The sequence below is a fragment of the Betta splendens genome, chromosome 4, assembly GCF_900634795.4.
Source record: "Betta splendens chromosome 4, fBetSpl5.4, whole genome shotgun sequence".
In the NCBI taxonomy this organism is placed as follows: domain Eukaryota; kingdom Metazoa; phylum Chordata; class Actinopteri; order Anabantiformes; family Osphronemidae; genus Betta; species Betta splendens.
This window is the reverse complement of record NC_040884.2, coordinates 11,695,038-11,718,124: the sequence shown is the minus strand read 5'-3', so window position 1 is coordinate 11,718,124 and position 23,087 is coordinate 11,695,038. Positions and strand designations below refer to the sequence as shown.

Sequence of the window (23,087 nt, the reverse complement as noted above, 5' to 3'; positions counted from 1 at the left end):
AGATGTTGTACAAGAGAGATAAATGAGACCAATCCAATCCAGCCTGTGTGTTATAATTTTACAAACTTACTTTGAATATCAGTGTTGCTGTTGAAGCGTCGCTCTGCAATCCTCGCGTGTTGGATGTTAAGGGGGTTGTCTATCTCATCACCACCGAGGACATCTGAAGTCACAGACGCTTGTGACAGGTTACTCTGGGATGAGTTGCAGCCACTCAGTGAGCGTTTGTGGAAAAGCATTCTGGGAAAAAAAACAACTGGTCACACCTATGGCAGCAATTTAATCTGAAAAAGGACATTAGTGGGCAGTTTCTATAACACAAAGTTAGGTTATACTTATTAAACTACTTTGGTTGTAACATACTATGGACAAGAAAAAAGTGTGTTCAACAAGTAAACACACTTTTAATTAAAGATTCTTACAAATGCTACTGAAATGAGCCTATATTAGGAGTGATGTTAGTCTGTTATGTCCCTCCCACCAGATAGTAGATCTTTACTGCTGTAGAACATTATTATGTGTGTTTAGAAGTTCTGCCAGGTCTACAAAATATCATGATAAAAAGTCTCATCAAAGGACAACATCTGATAGTCTTGATAACAGCGGACGCACAAACAAAGGCAGCAGCTGATATTTGAAACTTTCATACTGTAGCTAACAAAAACACTATGTAGGTCAGCAGCCTATTTATAAACCAGTAGTCAGGACAAATGTGTGTTGCACTTCCCATACTTCCCAAGCCAAATTCTTTTGATTGGTTTTAGTGAAAACCAACCTGTGTCAAATGTCTCTCAAAAGGAAACTTGGTTAAAATTGCTCACAACTCAAAGCCGATGTGACCTCAGCACCTCTTGCCTGTGACTGAGTCACTTCCATAGGAAGCCATGACTAAGCCAAAGGTTTCACAGTTTCAAGAACAAGCTGTCCACTAGTTGGTGAGGTTTCCAGTTACTACTGACAGACTTTGGTTTTGACAAAAGCCAAAGAAGTACAGTAGCTGAAAAGTGTAGCGTATGATAATTCAAAGGCCCAGCATGAGAAAGGAAGATCTCTTAGCTCTTACCCTGTGTTTTGTGAAACAGGGGAATCAATGGAGTGAGATTCCAGCCTTGGCCCGTCTGACGGCAAACTCCTGACGAAGTCAATGTAGCACAGCCCAGGCTCATACAGCTTGGCGTTCTCACACAGACTCTGATGGTTTACGGGCAAGGATACAACCTGGGCCTGCTGGAGCTGGAACCAGTTCACTGTCACCTAAGAAATACAGAAAGGCAGAATAATATTATCACAACTACTGTTTCCCCAAATTTGTAGATTGCAGTAGAAGCCAGTTGTACAGGCTATAAGTGGTATAAACTATATACATTTAATAATAAAAATAAACAACTGAATTACTTACAGCCTTGAGGGTGAGGTCACACTGAGACACCATCTCTCGGATCTTAGTGATAATCTCACTCTTGGTATTAGCCAGATCCACTCTTTTCTCTCCAACATCAATCTGACAGGCTTTGCAGTGCTCCTTGGCCTCCTCAGCCTGCCACACAGTACATAGGATCTTTCCACGAGGTTCTATTTGTTTGTTATTAAAAAGAAACCCTGACTGGCACTGTTTCATGGCCCAATGTACCACAGCCACACACGGCTAGTGTCTAGCAGCAGAGGCGCTTTACCTTCTGCAGGGCCTCCTCCTCCAGCCTGCGCCTCTTCTCCAGCTGTTTAGCCCCTGCTGCCCCCTGCTCCTCCTCCAGACGGCTGGTGGATACCTTGGCTTTCTCATACTCGTCCTGGCGCTGGGCCTGAAGCAGCCGAGCCTTCTTCAGAGCACTATCAGCCTCGTGCTGGAGACACACATGTTACACTCAGACAAATGTATAAACAGAACCCTACACAAGGTACACATTATATATTCAAAAACAAGTACCCACTTAAATATACGCTACAATGGTAAATCTTTAAACTATATCAAACTACAGGAATCTTTCGTTACACTGGTGTATGTAAAGCAATAATAACCTTATAATACAATCCATAGTTTCATGGAGAACAATGAACTGTAGCAGTCCGGTGTCAAACAAACCCACCATTTTCTTCTGCTCTCTTTGCCAGTGTTCCTTGACTTCTTTTCGCAATTTGTCCAGCTCATTCTTTCTGGCCAGGAGAGGCTGTAAGGAAAAACATAATCCTAATAAGCTCATCTTGTTTATGCCAAACTCAGGACAAATGTCCACCAAATGCTTTGGTGTCCTACCTGTATGTATTTGTTGCTCTGGAGTACTGCTGTGGTGTGAAGCACCAGCTGGCTGTACTCTATGTCATTTTTGAAAGCATTCATGTAGATCTCACGGAAAGGCATGAATTCCTTAGATGAATACAAGAAAGTCTTAGCGTTCCGTGTGACAAAAAAAAAAAATACATTAGTGAAAGTGGGAGAGGATTTTACTAACCTGCTGAGTTGCAAGTGTCTTGGCAGATTCAGCCATTTTAGCGTAACTCTTTGCACACTCAATATCTAGAAAACAAAACATAGGTACAATGAGTGAAATGAACCATTCAAACAGTGAATTGTCCTGGACGCGAGTGGTTCAAACTTGTCAGTCTATGTTTTGTCCTGTGGCTACACTTAATTCACATTTTATGTTCAGTGTGGGAAGGAAGCAGAAACCAGACGGAAGCTTGACTGAGCTTTGAATGGAACAGCTTATTAAGAACTCGTTATATTATTTTGAGTAAATAAAATGGAGATAATTAACGAGTCATTAATTATGAAATGAAAGTATTTAACAGTAGCAAACAAAGGGGATAATAAGGGGATAATCAAGAACTTGCTAATTATCCACCATATTATGGTGCTGGAAATTACTTCCATTTATTTTTTCTTACTTCAAAAGAAACTTAAAAACCTAAAGTTTTATATACTCAATACAATACTTAACTTTTGCTTCTCTTTTCCTCTCTTCTCATGATGGTTCAAATTCACATTTTGAAATTACCTTTATCTTTACACTGAATGTGCAGCACTAATAAAACCTATTCATCTGTTAATCAAACTAAATATGTTTAAGTTTTCATCATAAACCAGTAGCACTGATATGATGAGCTACTACAATGGTGCTGATTACATTTATGTAGGTTCTGCTTCCATATATACGTCAGAAGATACACTAATAAAGTATGTGTTTATTTTACAACAGCTGATGCTTGTACTTTAGTGTCGCTACAGCTCAGACTGGGTCCTTTCCTTTGTACCCTAACTCACCCATGCTAAGATGTTTCTCCACCCAGGCCAACAGCTCTTTGGTGTACTTGGACCAGGCCTTGGCGTAATGCAGCGCTGACTCCACCCCGCTGTCCTGGCACCGCAGTGTCCTGTCCACGTCTTCGGCTCGAACCGGCGGAGACAGACCTGTGACAACCGTGAAACGACGAAACCATCATGACCATTCAACAACGCTCGCAATGCTGTCTGACATACATGTATTTACAGTACTATTTGAAATTAAGTAACACTGACAAGTAACTGACTGATGGATATTTTGATGAGTGGCTAAAGTGACTGCTCATTAAGATTCAAGAGCTTGTATCACTCAAATCTGCTTCTAACAAGAAAGATGCATCACAATCATCGCCCTTCCCCATAATAATACAACCGCAGAAGCTAAGCTTCAAAATATACAAACTGACGTCTTTACTGTATGAACTCCTTCACCTCTGTTTCTTTAACAGTCCAGCACCAGAGTACAGTAGGTGTGTTCTGAGAGTTCTATCTTACCTGGCGGATCATCTTTCTCAGGACCGGATCCTCCAGATTCCAAAGAAAGGGTCTCAAAAGACTGAAAAGAACACATCAAACACAAGGCTTATCAGGTCCCTGCCTTCCTTGTCAAAATCTACAGCAGTACAACAACAATACCCTGAATTAATTATCATCTGTTGAGGAAGTGTCAGGAACTTGCGTCAACTCTGAGCTCTGCTGCTGTCATTTTTCATACTTTTTGCAATAGGCCACATCCTGACGCTGACAGGACCACAAATGACCCAGTGCAGACTTTATTAAATAACCTGTTAGACTGTGACAGTTGGGAGAACAGAAAACACATTTGCAGTGCTTTTCTTACCCTGCTTCTCTTAGTTAGGGGAAGCCCCAACACTGATCCATTCTCTACATCTCCCATAAGGAAGTCGGACACTCTGAAGAAAGACAGACAAACACACGTCAATAGTTTGTTAATAGTTTGTGTTAAGCCTTGTGGTTTTGGAGGAAATAATTTTTTTTGCTTTACCTACTGTGGATATTATTAATATACATTCTTTTATAACCAAAGTTATTTTTGCCTTGACACAGCAGTCATAGATGACTTTATACTTACACATTGCCAAATGTAAATGCTAATGTGTCGATAGCAGTGTAGATTTCCCCGAAAAGCTTCTGTTTGTTCTCTTCGTTCACCTCCTTAAAGTTCACACCTGTTGAGTTGGAATGAAGCAGCACAGAGTCAAACTTTGATGGTAAACCTAAACCCAACATATCAAGACATCCTCTGTTTAAAACATGATTAATCATCCTGCTCATGACGTCAATGCGTGGAGCCGTCTGAGTTACTGTACCCCACGAATCACACTGGGAGCTAAAGAACTATTCACTTCATATCTCTTGCATCAGAAAGTCCAGGGAAAACGTCCAAAAGCAACTGTGTACCTTATATCAGAAAAAGATAAGACAAGTGTGTGTATCTGAGTGTAATCTGGAAAGGCAGTAGCTTCCTGCTGTAAGTACAAACACTGTGATGACTGAAGACAGAGGTGGGGGGGGGGGGGGGCACCAGAGTAAATACGTGTGTAATCAGTCTTCACAATAAACTTCCTGCCCTGACTGAGCAATGAGAAAATAAACTAGGAGATAGGTGCTCCGAAAATGAGCCCGAGTAATAAATCAGTGACGTCGCTGCACGGCTCTGCTGCCTCCATGATTTCCTCAGCCTTTCCTTTCCATTAAAACAATAGAGATTTCTAGACTTCCAGGAGGCACTTTTGTGCAGAAAAAACACTTTTCAATTGACTTCCCCTTTCAACTGAACTTTCAAACATTTTTGTGAATCTTTTTTTCTATTTTTTCTACTTTTTATTCTATTTCATTTTTTAAAATAGTAGAAAACATGAGCTGTAAAAAAACAATAATCTTCAGAGAACATTCACACACCCACACAAAGTCATGGCATGTTAATGTAGATACTGCAACTTGTCTATAATGTTGAATTATTCATATAGCTGTGCTTCCAGGAGCTGCTGGCTTCAGACTGGTAAACAGCATTTCTCTATCTAAACATTCTCATCCGGCTCTAGACAACCAATTCTAAGAACATATTAGAGTTTTTACATATCCAAAAGTAAACAAAAAAATCACAAACGCAATTCAGTCTATATATAATAATAGTCTAGTCTAGAGTTTTAGAGGAAATTGGGACACAGTTAGTAGTTTTATTAGCTCTAGATGGATAACCATGAAATTGCAAACCCTCCTCCTAAATGTAACCTACAGGCCACAGAATGAAGTCTGGCAAGCATCCACCCACCAGCAGCAACCCAGTAGCTTGATTGTACCCATGTTTGGTAAAGACGTTTCAAATGACTACAAACTGCATAGCAACTAATTACCCACCTCAGAACAAGCTTTTCCTCCTCTTCTTCTCTTGTAAAACAAATATAGGCCTTCTTGATGACCTCTACTACAGGATAACTAGATCAAAAACTCTTATAACCTGAGTGTTCCATGGAAAAGATGACCAAAAATATGAGAAATAAATCCAATCCAACAGAACAACTCGTGGCTGAGACACAAGTTACGTTCAATCTGACATAAACAAAAATAACAATAAGCTGTCCTGATGAGGGCCAATGTAAGCTTCTAGGTAAAGCCGCCACCATTCAAAGCACTCTAACTGTTACATCTGATTCTGGTGTGTCCAACCCCTACCCCCAACAGGACATCCTGAGCCTTGTTAGAATACAATGCCAGCACTTGCTCAGGCCCCAATCAGAGGTCCAAACACAGTTACATCATTGAGGAAAAATGGCATTGTTTGACTGGAAAAAGCACAACTCTCTTGAAACGTTTGTCCACTGCTAAAGCATCTGCAGAGCATAGGTCTATATGGGCCGTCTCCCAGTAAAGAACGAGAAAAACATGAACTACAGCAGGATATCTAAATGGAACTGTACTATACAAGTACTGCAGTGGACTATTGATGAGCCAAGTTTCTAGCACTGGTACAAAACATTCAACTCAATTTTATTTTTATAGAGCCTAATCACAACAAGGTTATCTCAAGGTACTTTACAAGGTAAGGTTTAAAACTTTACACAACTCAACCCAAGAGATCTCACACACAGCAAGCCTTTGATTACAAAACATGCAATTTGTAATTTTAATCTCTAATCTGTCAATTAAGAAGAAAATACTCCTGACAAGTGCAATGTAACAACATGTACTAATAGGATGAATCTTCAAAAGTGTACAGCTGATAACATCTCATCTTGCTTTTCTTGGGGTCACTCAGCAATTCCAGCCGCCTAGCGGCTGAGAACATGTAGTGGCAGGAAGAAGGTGCAACAGTATCAAGTGATTTAATGCACAATAAGCAAACACAAAAGATGATATTGTCAGAGCTACCTGTTTCATGATTTGCTATTCAGTGTACTCACCTGTTCTAAATATACCTAAACCAGTTGCTGTTAGTATCAAGAGAAGCAGCTGCCAGCTGCATGCCTAACAATCCTTATTCTAGCCGCGCATGTGCACACATGCACGCACGCTCACAATGCCGCACACACACACACACACACACACACACACACACACACACACACACACACACACACACACACACACACACAGCTTTTCTGTGGAAATACTTGTGTGAAGGTAAGCTTCACTTTGTTCAGCTCCCTGTGTCACCATTTCTTATTAAGAGGAAGCAGTTGAAAAAAGCTATGCAGCCCCCCCTCTGTGTCCTTCTTTGCAATGCAAATTGAGATGAGGTATACTCAGGGGATTCTTGTGTGGCAGCCAAGTTAAGAATTGACCCGCATGCCAGATCATAATCTTGCAGAATGAGAACTTGAAAAGAACTGTAGTTCCCTCTGAACTGGCAGACAAAGCACAAAGTCCACCCACTTCTCCACTTCTCTTGAATTGGGTATTTGACTCCCAAATATTATTTTTGTTCTCTGTGTGGCGCCTAAAAACACATGCTGTTGCATTCTAGCACTTCAGTGACTTCTTTGAAACTATATCCCCTGAATCCTTGGGAATTCCTTTTTGAAACTTAGAGTATGCCTGTCCCTTGTACACTGTCTTTCCAAGTGTTCATCCAGGAGAGAATGGTGTCAAGGGAGGAGGAGGGTAGATAAGCAGAGACACAAACCAGATCGAGGAAAGAGAGGAGGAGTAGCTGGTATGTGTAACAGAAAGTCAATGTGTAGAAAAACACAAAAAGCATTTTCATACCTACGTGAAGGCATTTTAGGAAAGTGACGACATTTTGGACAGTCCTCAGAACATTTAAGATGTAGTTTTATGGGTAGGACTAGAGGTGAGGAAATGTATATCAATCCCACAGATGGAAGTACATAAGCTCACCTTTGACGGTGGCAATGACCGTTCCAGCTGCACTGAGGATGTCCACAGAGTTGAGACTCTGGTGTTTGGAGATAATGGCCTTTAGGACCCGCAGCAGCTCCCCCAGTCGTTCGTGGACCACTTGATGGAGGCAGTGCTGGTGCTCTATAAAGTAAAAAACAAGTTTTATTTCTTCACCAATAGAATTATCATGTTAAAAGGAAAACTTTCAGTGGGTGTAGATCAAAACTACCTCAGGTAATATTTAAGAATTAAGGGACACTCATATTCCATAATTTCTATGCAGAGAATTTATCATGTATTCTTCCAGTAACTTTCTTGAAACTTTCTTTCTTTGTCCACTGCTTAAGCATCTGCAGAGCATAGGTCTATATGGGCCATCTCCCAGTAAAGAACGAGAAAAAGATGAACTACAGGAGGGTATCTAAATGGAACTGTTCTATACTAGTACTGCAGTGGACTATTGATGTGCCAAGTTTCTAGCACTGGCAGGAGCGTAAGACGCCTCAGCAGATGGTTTGCCGTAGGCTCAAAAACTACAACTATTGCTTCATGGTTTCCTCTGTACCTGCCCCAGCAACGGTCGGGCTGAGAGGGGCAGGCTGCTGGAGCGAAACTGCTGCATTCACGTACAGCACTAATATTCAATGGCCGAAGGTCCTGTAGATTATTTAGAACCCAGCGAGTCTTCTAAAGCGAGCTTCTAAGCACTGGACTGGCACTGAACTCTGGCTCATACAACTAATCACGGATATCAGACTGTGCTGAAGTACTTCTAAATAATCTACAGCGAGACCTTCGGCCATTGAATATTAGTGCCGGATGTAAACAATGGCGGACTGAGCAGTTGCACTCCAGCAGGCTGGCTCCGCCCCACTCTAGAGGAAACCAGGAAGCACTAATTGTAGTCTTTGAGCCTGAGGCAAAAAAGCTTCTGTCATGTTTCAGAGGCTTTTTTTAAGGGCTCTTCATTCTTACGTACTACCTAGCAGCATAGACTAAATTCAGTCTATGCTGTAATTCACAAGATTGCTGGATTACTGTGGTTAAACCTCAATGAACTGAATGTACTGTAATACACTGAAAGAATTTACTACCCAGATTAAGAGCTTTATTTAGTTGTTTGGGATTTCATGGATCCACATGATATAAATTTCATCACCTATCAAAACTAGTGCAGACTTTGTGATCAAAATATGTGCTACTTCCGCAGTCATATATAGTTTTATAGAAAGCAGGGGACCCTAAGTACAAAGAATACTTTTGTGTTGTTTAAAGTGGGTGGATTTTGTCCTTTTTCTTGGGCTGAACACTTTAAAGCTGCAGATTCAGAGCTGGTGCAACTCAATTACATAATAGAATCAAACATGCAGCATGTAAATTAGAGGTAAAGAGACCTAAAGATAATCTAGTAATGTTCTTATACAATTAAAAAAGTCATAACTAAACAGCTGTGTTATGCTACAGACAATGTTATAAAAAGGGTTAAATTTGTTTTTCTGAGCTAAAGTCTGAGACATACTTTCATTTCACCCCTTGAGGTAATTACATCTAGGTCATGTCATAAAAAGCCCAAGCAGGCTGAATTCAGCTATTTAAACTAAATCACTTTACAAGAATGGAGCAATGTCTGTGGCAACTCATTACTACATACTGTACTATTGCAGATTGGTTGGCAGAAAGGGTGTAGAAACAGCGTCAGTTACGCTGATGTAATATGGGTAATCTCAGGTATGTGATGCTAGATGTGATTATACAATGAGCCACAACTACTTACTAAGTGCAGAATGTAACCCTGATCATGTGACAATGTACATTCAATAAAGGTGAAGGTGTTATCTCACTGCTTCCTGCAGTGAAATGTGACTTGAAGCACAACTAGGATGAGTGGCTTTGCCCAATCTTCTACACTTTTTCCTCACAGTTATTCCATCTAAGCATCTTGCCTAAGTACTGTATATGTATCCATGATCAATTACCTAGAGCTGAGTCAGTTATTGACTTTATACGGCTCCCATACGGCTTCATAAGTTTAAATATAGGCCCACGGTATATCTAGTAGTCTACTACAGATTTTACAGCTTAACTTACATCTTAATTTTAAAGCTTAAAAAAACTATACAAACAAACACACACTTTGACAGGCAGTCAAAGCTTCATTTCTGCTGATGACCGAGCCTGGATTACCCCGCCATAGACTGGGAGATCAGAAGGACTTTAGCTGTCTCAGATTTTTCCCTTTATTCGTTAGTCCTCTTGTTTAGAGTAGGACAAATAGTGCTGCCAGTGAGCTAATAATGCTGGCTTCTGTGTGGCTACCATGACAATGCTAACTAAGGCTGACCCCAAACCTGGCCAACTGACCAGCAGGGAACAATATCATAATATACATACACTATATCCGGGACCAAATGTGTGCGATGTGGGCCAGAGTTGATCTAGTACTATTATAATGTGTATCGTATAGAAGCAGCTTTTCCAGCAGGTACTAGAAACAACAAATCATCGTACAGGCTGCTATTATTCAGTAATAACAAATTGATTACATAACAGCACAGCACAGACCCGCTACTGCATGCACTCCTCCATGCCAATGTTGCCTGTTGCTTCTAACTTGCCAAAGGCTTCTCTGCAGGTCCCAGAGTGACTCACTCTGCTCCATAGTAACCATGTTGATCCATCTTCGTCAGATGTCATGCACAGCTCCTTTCACCACTACAGACCTGGTGGTATTTGATAACGAAAGCCTCTTTAACTTTTGTTTCAGCTTCCTGGCTCTCGTCAGGGCAGAAAAAGGGCCGACTGGCTGCTGCTGGCATGGCCACAAATACAACTCTGAGCTGATTCAGGGATCATAAGCGTACATACTGTAGTATGATTTATTTGGACATTGCAAAAGCAGAAAAAAAATCACCAGAATAATATAAATTTCCATTTTCCCTATTCACTGTTAACAAATCAGCCGTTCTTATCTGCTACCTTCATATAACCCCACACCACAATGATTTAATAAACAGTGAAATCAAAAAAGAACATACTCAACATCTCTGAGCTCATAATTGTATCTGGTAAGTTTACATCCCATTTACAGGTATTATTCTTTCAATGACAAAATACACCGATTGGCCCAGTTCCACCCTATACAGTCTATAGAGTCCATTCATTGACAGAGTAACTAGACCCTGAGTTCTGGAGGCAACAAGACTGGGCAAATGGGAGGTTTATTAAGGATGAGCCTAAACCATGAATTCCCAGCAGACAGTGGGTCTCCCTTCACTAATCCCCATGGGTTTTAGTCTCCAATTGAGGATGTGAGGCTTATTGGGACAATTCTAAATGGATGCTAATTAGCAAGACATTATGGTTGCATCCACCAGCCCAGCAGGACACCGGGTAATGTACAGAGACTGATTATTTAACCCCCTCAACTGCCATTTTGGCTAAGAGACAAAGGGAAGAAGACTTGTTCCCACCAGGGAGGGCCAGTTAGAGAAACATGTGCATTTAGATTCAGCTAGGGTAAGGTCTCTTTTGTAAAAGGAAATAAGATTCAAAGCAGACATTTTGTGGAAACAGTTAAAATGATAGAATGTTTAAGGGCATCTGAAACTGCCTCAAACAAGAAAACCACTGGGATCTTAAGTCTTTGACTGAGGACCCGACTGAATGCCAAAAAACTCACTATTGTACTTGGGGCCCACTAGCAAACAGTGGGACTGGTCACCGCATGGGCCTGTCACATTTATGGAACACTAAATCACAAAGACAGCTTTTCACTTTTCCCCGGAAAGAAGAATTGCGGAGCGATGGCTCAGATGGAAGACTCATGGGAAGTAGTTTTGTTGGATATGAGGCTAAAGCAATTACAAAGCAGAAGGAAGGGGGTCATGTTATTTAGAGCTGCTCTGTTCCTCAGGATCTGTCGCAAAATGTACTCCCGCACCCCACATCTCTGCTTCAGCAGGGGTATGAGAGCAGGAGAGGGTGAGGGACATTCCTAGGCATAATAAGCCCTGGTGAATGAAGGCTACAGGGGGATCAGACTCTGATCCTGATGAGAAGGAGGCCACAGATCAGGAGCTGCTCAGAGGCTGCCAGCACCACATTGCCAGGTTTTTACTTCATTAGCGTCATGGAAACCCAACATTCCAGCTTCTTGTTTTGGAGCTGGAACAGGGGTTGCAGGATCACCGGGGATAATTCTCCACTGAGATGACTTCTCCATATCAAAACATTCAGAAGCTGCTCTGAAGCAGAGACATTTAATTGTTAATTGTCTTCTCTACAAACATCATCATTCGGTCTAACATTTAATGTATGCATGATTAAGTATGACAGTGATTTTCCTAATAAAACATGCTGATGCCTCTCTTCTCATGTTTGCATCAATGGTTTGACTCTGTGAAGCCCTTCTATATACACTGTAGGACATGGCACATTATGACTTGGCAACATTCCTTTAACTGTGACCCTAGCTATGCTCAGTCATGCATTCCAAATCATGGCAGCAATGTATTATTTATGCTTCAAAACATCTGAGAGGACAGAGTAGTGCTTAGTGCCACAAAGAGAGTGTGAAATCACTTAACATGTCACAACTTGGGCTTCAGAGGTGCAGTCGAATAAAACACCTCTTTTAGGTGGAGAGAAAAGGATGCTGGACAGGCTCGCCATGACTAATGTCAATCAAAACCTCTATGTGTTCTACTGGGTCAGACTGCAGCTTGACATTCCAAACACTCGCCCCCATAACACGACATAGAGCTGCACAAGGACACTTGTTTTAAAGGAAAAGTGAATTAATGAGACTTTATGCTAAGATTTGGTTTGGAGGCAACCTAATGTAGATCTAATCCAACACTGAGGGACTCAATTACACCAATAACTCCCATACCTCACTAATATGGCAAAAACACAACTCGATAGTTTAAGTCTAACTTAAACAGTTTACTCAACTGGGGTCATGGAAAGTGAGTCCACTTGACCCTTAGCCTATAGTGGGGGGTCATTGAAATGGGTGGTCTATATGTCTCAACAGCCCCCTCTTTAAAAAGCTACTTCCTGTGGTCACTTGCCCATGTCTACTTCTTTCGACAGACCATAGGCATTCTAGAAAGACAGATGTTTTATTCATCCCAGAGGGAAATTCACATCTTCCAGCTGAAGTAATAATAATAATAATAATAATAATAATAATAATACATATTTAATAATAACAAGCTCACTAACAATGGATGCAATAGAGTGGACAGTGCATTGCGTTCATTTGTTTCAATTTTTTTTTAATTATTCAATTGTGTGCAAAAATTGTTCATTAAGGTGTTTTTCTCAGTGTTAAATGTAAATCTGTATTGAGTGTTAGCACTGGCTTAAACCCCCCTGAGTGGAATTAAAGAGCCGTATGGCCTCGGGGAGGAAGGACCTTCTAAATCTGTCTGTGGAGCAGGGCAGTGACCACAGTCTGTTACTGAAGATGCTCCTCTGTCTGGTGATAATGTTGTGCAGCGGATGCAGAGGATTGTCCATGATCGACGGAATTCTGTTTAGCGTGCAGCTCCATCACAGATGTTAAGCTCTCCAACTCTGTGCTGATGTCAGAGCCTGCCATTATCCAGTCATAAGGAGTCCTTTCTTTTGATGCTGCCCCGCTTGATGCATTCTTTCTTCTCTTTACCTATAAGTACGAGCTACTATTGCAAAATGCAAAACTCTCAAGATGAACTTTATTTATCCTACAGTGGGGTAATTTGAGCGCTGATGCAGCCACCGGTGGTCCTGAAGAGACTACAGTGGCTCCCCAGGTGGTACAATGTGAGCAAAGACATTAGAAGACCAGGGAGTTGGGAAATCTGTCTAACAAATGCAAACACAGGCCTGTCAGGGACAGAAATAGCATCTGAGGGAAGCTGTGATAAGGAGGCATCAAGAACAAGACACAGTTTACTTTAACAGCAACCTAATGCTCAGGGAATGAGCTGTGTGTGACCTTCACACATAATTACGCTCTTTCCAAGTGTCTTTATAAAACAAACTCAAGAAATTGACAAAGTGTATTATATCATTCACACCATTTGAACTATAGAGATAATTTAAGACAACACTCAAACAAAGACAAACAAAGGCAGAGTCAGAGTGCATGGCAGTCGCTTGTGTACCATGGTTACAATTAACAGCTCAAGCAGACACAGCCCTTAAATGGTGGTGAAAGTAGAGACTTACTGAACATTTTATTATATTGGCCCCCATCACCATTGAATTTGTGACAAAGCCTGTTGTCATATTATGAGGTGAGAGAACTGTGATCATTTCCTTTTAAGGATCACTATTCACTACCAAATATCACCTGCTTAGCCAACACCAAGCTTAACAACAGCTGCATTAGTGTCAGCAGTATTTAGCTACTGATTCAATTCATGTGTGATATTATATATATATATATATATATATATATATATATATATATATATATATATATATATATATATATATATATATATATATATATATATATATATATATATATATATATATATATATGTCGTAGCCACTCCTCCAGTTTGGGGGTCACAGCCCCTAGTGCTCCGATCACCACAGGCACCACTGTGGCCTTCACCTTCCAAGCCTTCTCCAGTTCTTCTCTGAGCCCTTGGTATTTCTCTAGTTTCTCATGTTCCTTTTTCCTGATGTTGCCATCGCTTGGTATTGCCACATCCACCACTACGGCTTTCCTCTGCTCTTTGTCCACCACCACAATGTCTGGTTGGTTCGCCATTACCATTCTGTCAGTCTGGATCTGGAAGTCCCACAGGATCTTGGCTCGCTCGTTCTCTACCACCTTGGGAGGTGTTTCCCACTTTGACCTTGGGGTTTCCAGTCCATACTCCGCGCAGATGTTCCTGTATACTATGCCAGCCACTTGGTTATGGCGTTCCATGTATGCTTTGCCTGCCAGCATCTTACACCCTGCAGTTATGTGCTGGACCGTCTCTGGGGCCTCTTTGCACAGTCTACACCTTGGGTCTTGTCTGGTGTGGTAGATCTGGGCCTCTATGGCTCTGGTGCTCAGGGCCTGCGCCTGTGCAGCCAGGATGAGTGCCTCTGTGCTGTCCTTCAGCCCAGCCCTTTTAAGCCATTGGTAGGATTTGTTGAGATCAGCCACTTCAGTTATGTTCCGGTGGTACATCCCGTGCAAGGGCTTGTCCTCCCATGATGGTCCCTCTTCCAGCATCTCATCCTCTGTTCTCCACTGCCTGAGACATTCACTCTGCACGTCATCTGTCAGGGCCTTATCCTTGATGTACTTATGGATCTTGGATGTTTCATCCTGGATAGTGGCTCTCACGCTCACTAGTCCTCGGCCTCCTTCCTTGCGGCTAGCGTACAGTCTCAGGGTGCTGGATTTGGGGTGGAACCCTCCATGCATGGTGAGGAGCTTTCGTGTCTTAACATCTGTGGTCTGTATCTCTTCCTTTGGCCACCTTATTATTCCCGCAGGGTATCTGATCACTGGCAGAGCGTAGCTGTTTATTGCCCGGGATTTGTTCTTGCCATTGAGCTGGCTTCTTAGGACTTGCCTTACTCGTTGGAGGTATTTGGCTGTTGCCGCATTCCTTGTTGCCTGTTCAAGGTTGCCGTTTGCCTGTGGTATTCCAAGGTACTTGTAATTGTCCTCAATGTCTGCTATTGTTCCTTCTGGGAGTGAGACCCCTTCTGTGTGGATTACCTTGCCTCTCTTTGTCACCATCCTCCCACATTTCTCGAGTCCGAATGACATCCCGATGTCCGAGCTGTAGATCCTGGTGGTGTGGATCAGCGAGTCGATGTCTCGCTCACTCTTGGCGTACAGCTTGATGTCATCCATGTAGAGGAGGTGACTTATGGTGGCCCCGTTCCGGAGTCGGTATCCATAGCCAGTCTTGTTTATTATTTGGCTGAGGGGGTTCAGACCTATGCAGAACAGCAGTGGGGACAGTGCATCTCCTTGGTATATGCCACATTTGATGGATACTTGGGCAAGTGGCTTCCCATTGGCTTCAAGGGTGGTTCTCCACAACCTCATCGAGTTTGCAATGAAGGCCCTTAGAGTTCTGTTGATGTTGTACAGCTCCAAGCATTCAGTGATCCACGTGTGTGGCATTGAGACATAGGCTTTCTTGTAGTCGATCCAGGCTGTGCACAGGTTGGTGTGTCGCATTCTGCAGTCTTGGGCGACTGTTCTGTCTACCAGGAGTTGGTGTTTGGCTCCTCTGGTATCCTTACCAATGCCCTTCTGTGCTTCGCTCATGTATTGACCCATGTGCCCACTTATCTTAGCTGCGATGATGCCTGACATGAGCTTCCATGTTGTGGAGAGACAGGTTATTGGCCGGTAGTTGGATGGGACTGTACCCTTTGAGGGATCCTTCATTATCAGGATCGTTCGCCCTTCGGTTAGCCATTCAGGGTGAGTCCCATCCCTTAGCAGCTGGTTCATTTGTGCTGCCAGGCGCTCATGGATTGCAGTGAGCTTCTTTAGCCAGTAGGCGTGGATCATGTCAGGGCCAGGTGCTGTCCAGTTTTTCATACCTGAGACTCTATGTTGGATGTCTGCCACTGTGATAGTCACTGGATTCTGTTCAGGGAGGTTGCTGTGGTCTTCCCTCAGATCCACCAGCCACTGTGCATCACTGTTGTGTGATGCCTCCCTTTCCCATATACCCTTCCAGTACTGTTCAGTTTCCAGCCTTGGTGGGTCTGTTCTGTTGTTATTACCCTGCCATTGAGAGTACACTTTCGCAGGTTGTGTTGCGAACAGCCGGTTTATTCGTCTGGCTTCGTTATCTCTGGTGTATCTCTTTAGGCGGCTGGCCAAGGCTTGTAGCCTTTGCTTGGCAGTTTCGAGTGCTTCAGGTATGGTCATCTGGCTGTACCTCTTAGGCATTGGTCTTTTCATTGCACCTCTCTGGGCCTCTGTCATTTGACTCACTTCCCTCCGAGCTGCCTTGATTTTTGCCTCCAACCTTCGTTTCCATGGTGGGTATTGTTTCTCATGGCTCCCATGGTTGCTCTTATAGCCAAGCACCTCTAGGATCACTGATGCTGAAGCGTATATCAGCTCATTGGTTTCTGTGATTGTTGTGGTAGGGATCGCTCTCAATGCTGCATTCACATCTTCCATGAGACTTTCTGATGGTACTTCACTTAGCCGTTGTAGTGGGGTTCGGGGTTGCCTGTTCAATCTCGCCATGATCTTATCTTTCAGGTCAGTCGCTGCCTCGCTCAGCGTATCTGTGCTTATTGGGGCTTCGTACCCAATTTCCGGTTGGGGAGATGGTGAAACCTCCCCTCTGACCTGGCGTCCTGGCTCCCCCTTGCCGTAGCATTTGTGTTGTATCTCGTCAATCTCAAGTTGTGATAGCAGTTGCCGTTTGTGGATGTTGGAACACTGAGCTACTAGTTGCTTCGCCGTCAGCCTTGAATGTGGGTTTCTCCGTTCCCATTCACCGCACATTCTTTGCATGTAACCCCTCTGACTAGGGTTACTTGAGTAGTAGCATTCCAACAGAGCCTTGTTCTCGCATCTCAGCCATTTCTTTCTTGTTCTAGTAGCCCACTTCTCGCCAAGGTGCTCTGGTTCCCCAACACCTGACGCAGACCTTGTTAGACCGGGCGACGTCTGAGCCGGTATCTCATGTGGTTCATTGTCTCTCATGATATGAGGTAGGCGGTAGCTTGAAGGGTCTTGCCCAAGGACCCACACTGGATGTATATATATATATATATATATATATATATATATATATATATATATATATATATATATATATATATATATATATATATATATGATTCATTCACACAGGTTTACTTGTTATATTTTGCTATAAAAACATTCCCATAAACATTTCTTCAGATTACATCATGATATAAACAACCAAATATTGTACACAAAGATTAACTGAAGCAAATGTACAAAATAGTTTAAAATAGAATAGTCAACAGTTTGAAATGCAAAACTACATGAGTGTTTAATTTTGACCTTGTCTAAAAGAATTTCAAATAAAAACTGCCTCATATCGAGATTATTTTATCTAGAATCTTGATATCATCAACATTTAGATTTGAACATTTAGATTGGAACACAGTCTAGGACAATTTAATGTTTTCCAGAGGATAAATATGTTGTCTACGCAATGGAAGTCTAAATTTGACAATGTTAGTTTCACCACACTGGTATAGTCATATTGCTCCATAGAAATCGCCTTGTTTGTTTGGATAAATGTATAACAGATAGCGAAAATGCCTTTATACGTTTAAAAAGCTGCCACTACAGTCAAAAGAACACAACCCTTATCTTATCATAATAGCTGTATGACATTGAGAGCCTTTTGAAACAAAGTAGTCCAAACAAAAGTAAAGGTGTCCGTAAAATAAAAAAGGATGGAATAATGACGATATACACAAATATTTAAGTGTTGTTAAACTTGACAATTAAACACATTTTACTGTTGTCTATGTTGTGTATGTCATCACTGCACACAATCAACATCTGATGGAACCTGGCAAATATATGATTGTATTTTTTGCTCTCTTGCCATATGTCATATTACTCTTTTTTTTGGGGCTTAAATCCTGGGGGGTTGGGGAACCTACTGTAGAAGGTCAACTAATGCTAAGACAATGATTGTGCTGTAAAATCTACACTCAACAATTAGGCCAATGTAAAAATCTTGTTAGGAACTTTAATCAGGGATGTAAGTTAAGATCTTTAGAAAGTTTTATCTATGGACCAGACTCAAATATTCTTGATTCAAGAGACAACTTCAAATAAAAGAAGCTCTGATATATTGTGCTAGGCATAATTTACAGGCCTTTAAATATGGGGGCAGTAAAAGCACCATAAAAGGAACTTTTTGGAGGCACGAAGAAGTCTGCGATGCTTTGCTGTGGATCCCAGACTCAGTGAAACAACCACAGTCACAGCTGTTAGGGAAGCTTGGAATGTTTATCCCAAAGTACGGTAGGACTAATTTTAGGCACAAAGAGTGATTTAAAATGAAAATCACTAAAATAGCATTTCAGCTTTCTCAAAGGACCCTGGAAAAAATCACTTTCCCACAAAACCTCTGTTGAGACCTAATAATCATTCAAAACAAATAACGGCTTTTGCATCTCAGCAACATACGTACTTCAACTATAACACAGACAAAATAATGAAAATCAATTTTTTCTTATGAGTTAAACAAAATAAGATTGTATAAGCTTGTCTGTGAATCATTCCTGTACAACAGTCTCTTTCTTCCATCCACCCATTGTCCTGCACTGCTTGTCCTCAGAAGGATTGTAAAACTGTTCCTTACCGAGTGGTCAGGTGTATTACAGTGCATCACTGTACATTACATAACACTTTTGGAACATCTGAGTGTGAACTTGTTAATCATTACAAAGAATAACATCTTACTGTGAGAAGAAACCCCACACTGATTAACTCACAACACCTGTGACTCACTGCTTATGACACAAAACACAGAACAAAGAATAGGTAGGTAGAAGAGAAGTGTACATTTAAGCCAGGCATCATTGTAAAATGCACCATAAAGCACCAAAGTGTATGTTTGTTCTGTAGGAATAATTAATAGAACATCAACAGAACCCAACTCAAGCTTGAAACCGACGTAAACCCAACAAGCAGAGATGCATTTCCTGTATGAGCCCAAACACAATGGGTAATGTTTTTCTGTACCATTCCATACCTTATGGTCCTGTGTGTCCTTAAATAAAAAACAACAAAATACTGTCCGCGCACACGCAAACTTACAAGTGGCTGATATACACAAATATTCTGCTTGTGAAAACAATGCCGACACACCTGTCCTTTTCAGCCATTCACAATAGATACATTGCTAAAAATAAATGATGAGATGAACAGTAATCTCAGACTGAAACACAACACACCCTCTAAAGTGAACCAGCCTTCGAAAAATAATCTCCAGTTTAATTAGTTGCATGTCCTCTGGACAAGGTCATGACTTCAAGAGAGAGAATGATGTGGGGATACTGTGAGAGGTCTTTCCCGTGCACGATAGCACACATCACTGACTGCATAAACAAATCAGAGCTAGCATGTAACGATGACCTTTTATGGTTGACATGCATTGCTAGAAATAAACTTTTTTGGCTTAAGACCCCCCCCGGGAGCAGTCCCACAGACCACAGCTATTCTTGACTTGGGAAAGTATCGTTTCTGAAAAAGCTGTGCGTTAGCAGCAGTCTGCTAGTCTGGAGATGCCTCCAGGGACAATGGGTGTCAGACTCACATTGTTGACTGTGAATGCAGGCACTGTTGCGAGGAGTATAAGGCGGCTCTAAGCTCAATATTACTCCTGACTATTGCCCCGACATAGTTGAAAGAAAACGGGGTGGGGGTGGGGAGTGTATCCCTTCAGTTTCAGTGAGTAGATGGAGTAATGGTTTTTTTGAACCATTATGATGCATTACACAGACAATATGGCCATAAATTAGACCTAGACCTAAATCACGTCTAATCACAGCACAAGTCGGTACCTCCAAACAAACTGTCTCTACTAAAGCCCCACTTGGCTACAAATCAGCAATGACAGTTCGAAGTTGTTTGCAGATGATGAGCATAACTCATATGGATAAATCCAACAAAATGAGGCTATATTATTACACACGACTAATTTTGCTTTTTTGATAGATAGGAAAAAAGTCTGTCTGTTTGCAAAGGTTCAAGGGTGTCCCAGTGTTAAATCGCTGACTTAACAAACATTCTCATTCAACTTTACCTGAACTTTACAATGATGCTTTGTTAAATTCCTAAGTACTGTCTTTATTAATTTCCCTAAATCTTTCCTATATTTAGACAGAACTACTGGGAATACAGATGTGCCGTTATCTCGTTTGCATAATTTAATCTGTGCTTGATGGACCTGTAAATGATGCAGTTACATAAGCAGCACAGTGGGCCTACGTTTCTTCAGACATCTCATGTTACTTGTGAAAAGTTTGTGTAATTACAAATGGAGAGAACAGATTATAAACCGGTTTTTAATGACACACAGCACGGGCTAGACTAGAATGAACAGCTACAGTAGGAGACCCTTATGTGTGTGTGTGTGTGTGTGTGTGTGTGTGTGTGTGTGTGTGTGTGTGTGTGTGTGTGTGTGTGTGTGTGTGTGTGTGTGTGTGTGTGTATGTGTGTGTGTGTATTATAAAAGACTAACTTGCACCATTACTTAATAGACTAAGATCACAACTGAGTTTGGGAGAAGGTACAATAAATAAAGTAATTGAATGTAAAATGCAAAACCATAAAACAAAATTGCAGCACAGAATTTGCTGCAGACATTAGTCTCCAGCATACAAGTATCTATTGCTTTATTCTGACACATGCTGACAGGTCACTGAAATGTTTTTTGGGTCTAAAAAGTGCTGCTCTGCTCTATATGTTCAACTGGGCCAAGCACCTTTATGTGACTTCAAAAAAAAAAATCTGGGATTTATTAATCCCAGATAAACTAATTAATAATGACTTATTAATTAGTTACATTACTATTATTTTAACATTCAGATTCAATATTTAAAGGTTTTGCTGCAGAGAGCTGACTGTGTACTCATTTATCACAGTCAGACTTTGAGATAAAGGTCGGTGACTGACCGTACAGCCAAGGCCACACGCGGGACAAAACAGGCAAGATAGGCAAAGGACTGTGTACTCAGTATTGAGAGGAATAGTGTGTACACAAGAGCTGACTGGGAGCTACTGTACATTCCGTTATATACCCCTTCAGCAGCGATTGCACTATTCACAAGCACTTTTCAACAATGGTCCGTTGTTGCAGAAGCGAATCATCAATAGGTTAGCAGGTGAAAAGACACCTCGTATTTGACTTATTAGTATCAATTTACTGTAATTGACTTATAAAGCTAAGAGCATGGGTTGGGGACATGCACTCTTAATTAAAATAGATGACAATAAAAGTCTGCGCTCTACCAGTTTTTCTAACCTACCATTTGAGTTGAAAACTTCTTTGAGCTGTAGAAGCACATCAGCAAACTTGCGCACGTCACTGACGAGCTGCATGATGTAGTTGGGGTCTGAGACAGGGTTGTCCTGGTTGCCCGAGCTCCCCGAGCCCCTCTTGGTGGCTCCAGCAGGGCCTGCCAGCGGCACGCTGGAGCTGGACAGTCTGGAGAGCCGGCTTCCGCTTCCACTGGCGCCGCCGCCGCCTCCTCCACTGCCCTGGCGCAGCATTGACGCCAGCATGGCTTGCTGTCCAGTGGCCCCTACGCCTGGTGGCGGTCACCGTTCAGCTTGGTCTTCACTCCCAATACTGAAGCAACCAGGGGATGAGAGACACTGAACACCGAGGAGAGAAAGAGGAAAATGTATGATCCTGGGAGAAATATACAATATTGTGGACTGATAGCCTGGTGCGTTTCTGCACGTAAAACTGAGCATCATCATGTTTCTTTAACTCTTTAACTTCTTTAACTTTATGTCTTTGACTGAATATTCAAGTAGTTATTTTTTCCTAAATATTACAACCTGTGGATTTTTCCTGTCTTAACTATTCCTCAGAAGCTGTCTTCCAGTAATATTTAACAAAGCGTGTAGCACTAATAACAAATTTTTGAACATTAAAACAATAAAAAAAATATTGACCTCACTGTGGCCACCTAAAGTCTCTGCGACTATAATATTAGAGTGCGGAGAGACCCTTTTAATGTAAACACGAACTTTGATTCTAAGCGAACCTGCCAAAGAACCAATTCAAATGAAGTGTAATAATACGGAGATACATTGTTTGTTCACTGACAAAAAATACCTGTTTATAATTAAGTAAGCTCCATTAGTTAATCCGGCATGTATAATATCTAATAAAACACATATAGAGTCATATAATGTGTGAGGTTGCAACTGGTTGTCACTGGTGTTGCGGCGGCCATTAGCTCGTCATACAGGAGAAGACCAAGTCTGCAAAAGTTTATTTACTGAACTGGGACATGAATAATGCCGAATGAATGTGTCTGTGGTCAGGAAAGAACTGGCTTCGCGGTACATGAATCGAATTCACGTAAAGCACTGTACAAAAGAACTGATGTAAGTTTGCAGAGCTTCTTCTTCTACTACTCTTAACATGTTTGTAACATCATAGTAAGGTTTGCTGCATTTTTGCTAAAGTTTTGCTACCGAAACAAAAGGTTAAAAACACAAAAAAACAACAAGTAACGACATACCTTTAATTACGTCTGGAAACATTTCAACCGATAAAATCCTGAAAGGGACCCATGTAAATCAGATTAATCCACACGAGCAGCGCTATCCACAACCATGTCCCCAAAATCCTCGCAGTGTAACTCAGCTCCACCGCGTTGAATCGCCTCCTCTACCCACGTGACTCCGTCTGGAACTTTTGATTGGCGCACGTGTGTACCCCCACCGACT

At 41.6% G+C, this 23,087-nt stretch overlaps 1 protein-coding gene across 2 annotated transcripts in view; it reads right to left on the bottom strand.

Moving 5' to 3' along the window:
• arhgap29a (Rho GTPase activating protein 29a) overlaps window positions 1–23,039 on the bottom strand; it is a 29,511-nt gene extending 6,472 nt beyond the window's left edge. The window contains exons 1-14 of one of the 2 annotated variants that reach the window (XM_029148112.3): window positions 22,880–23,039; window positions 21,650–21,998; window positions 7,640–7,783; window positions 4,371–4,467; window positions 4,119–4,191; window positions 3,773–3,833; window positions 3,260–3,406; window positions 2,448–2,512; window positions 2,252–2,362; window positions 2,085–2,165; window positions 1,674–1,841; window positions 1,400–1,537; window positions 1,064–1,254; window positions 71–240 (exon numbers count right to left, since the gene is read on the bottom strand). In XM_029148112.3, coding sequence (XP_029003945.1) covers window positions 71–240; window positions 1,064–1,254; window positions 1,400–1,537; window positions 1,674–1,841; window positions 2,085–2,165; window positions 2,252–2,362; window positions 2,448–2,512; window positions 3,260–3,406; window positions 3,773–3,833; window positions 4,119–4,191; window positions 4,371–4,467; window positions 7,640–7,783; window positions 21,650–21,905 — 1,702 coding nt within the window. In that variant the 5' untranslated portion in view covers window positions 21,906–21,998; window positions 22,880–23,039. Of the gene's footprint in view, window positions 1–70; window positions 241–1,063; window positions 1,255–1,399; window positions 1,538–1,673; window positions 1,842–2,084; window positions 2,166–2,251; window positions 2,363–2,447; window positions 2,513–3,259; window positions 3,407–3,772; window positions 3,834–4,118; window positions 4,192–4,370; window positions 4,468–5,659; window positions 6,447–7,639; window positions 7,784–21,649; window positions 21,999–22,879 lie in introns of those variants that run through there. The other variant, XM_029148113.3, reaches the window with a different exon arrangement.
• Window positions 23,040–23,087: the final 48 nt, after the last annotated feature.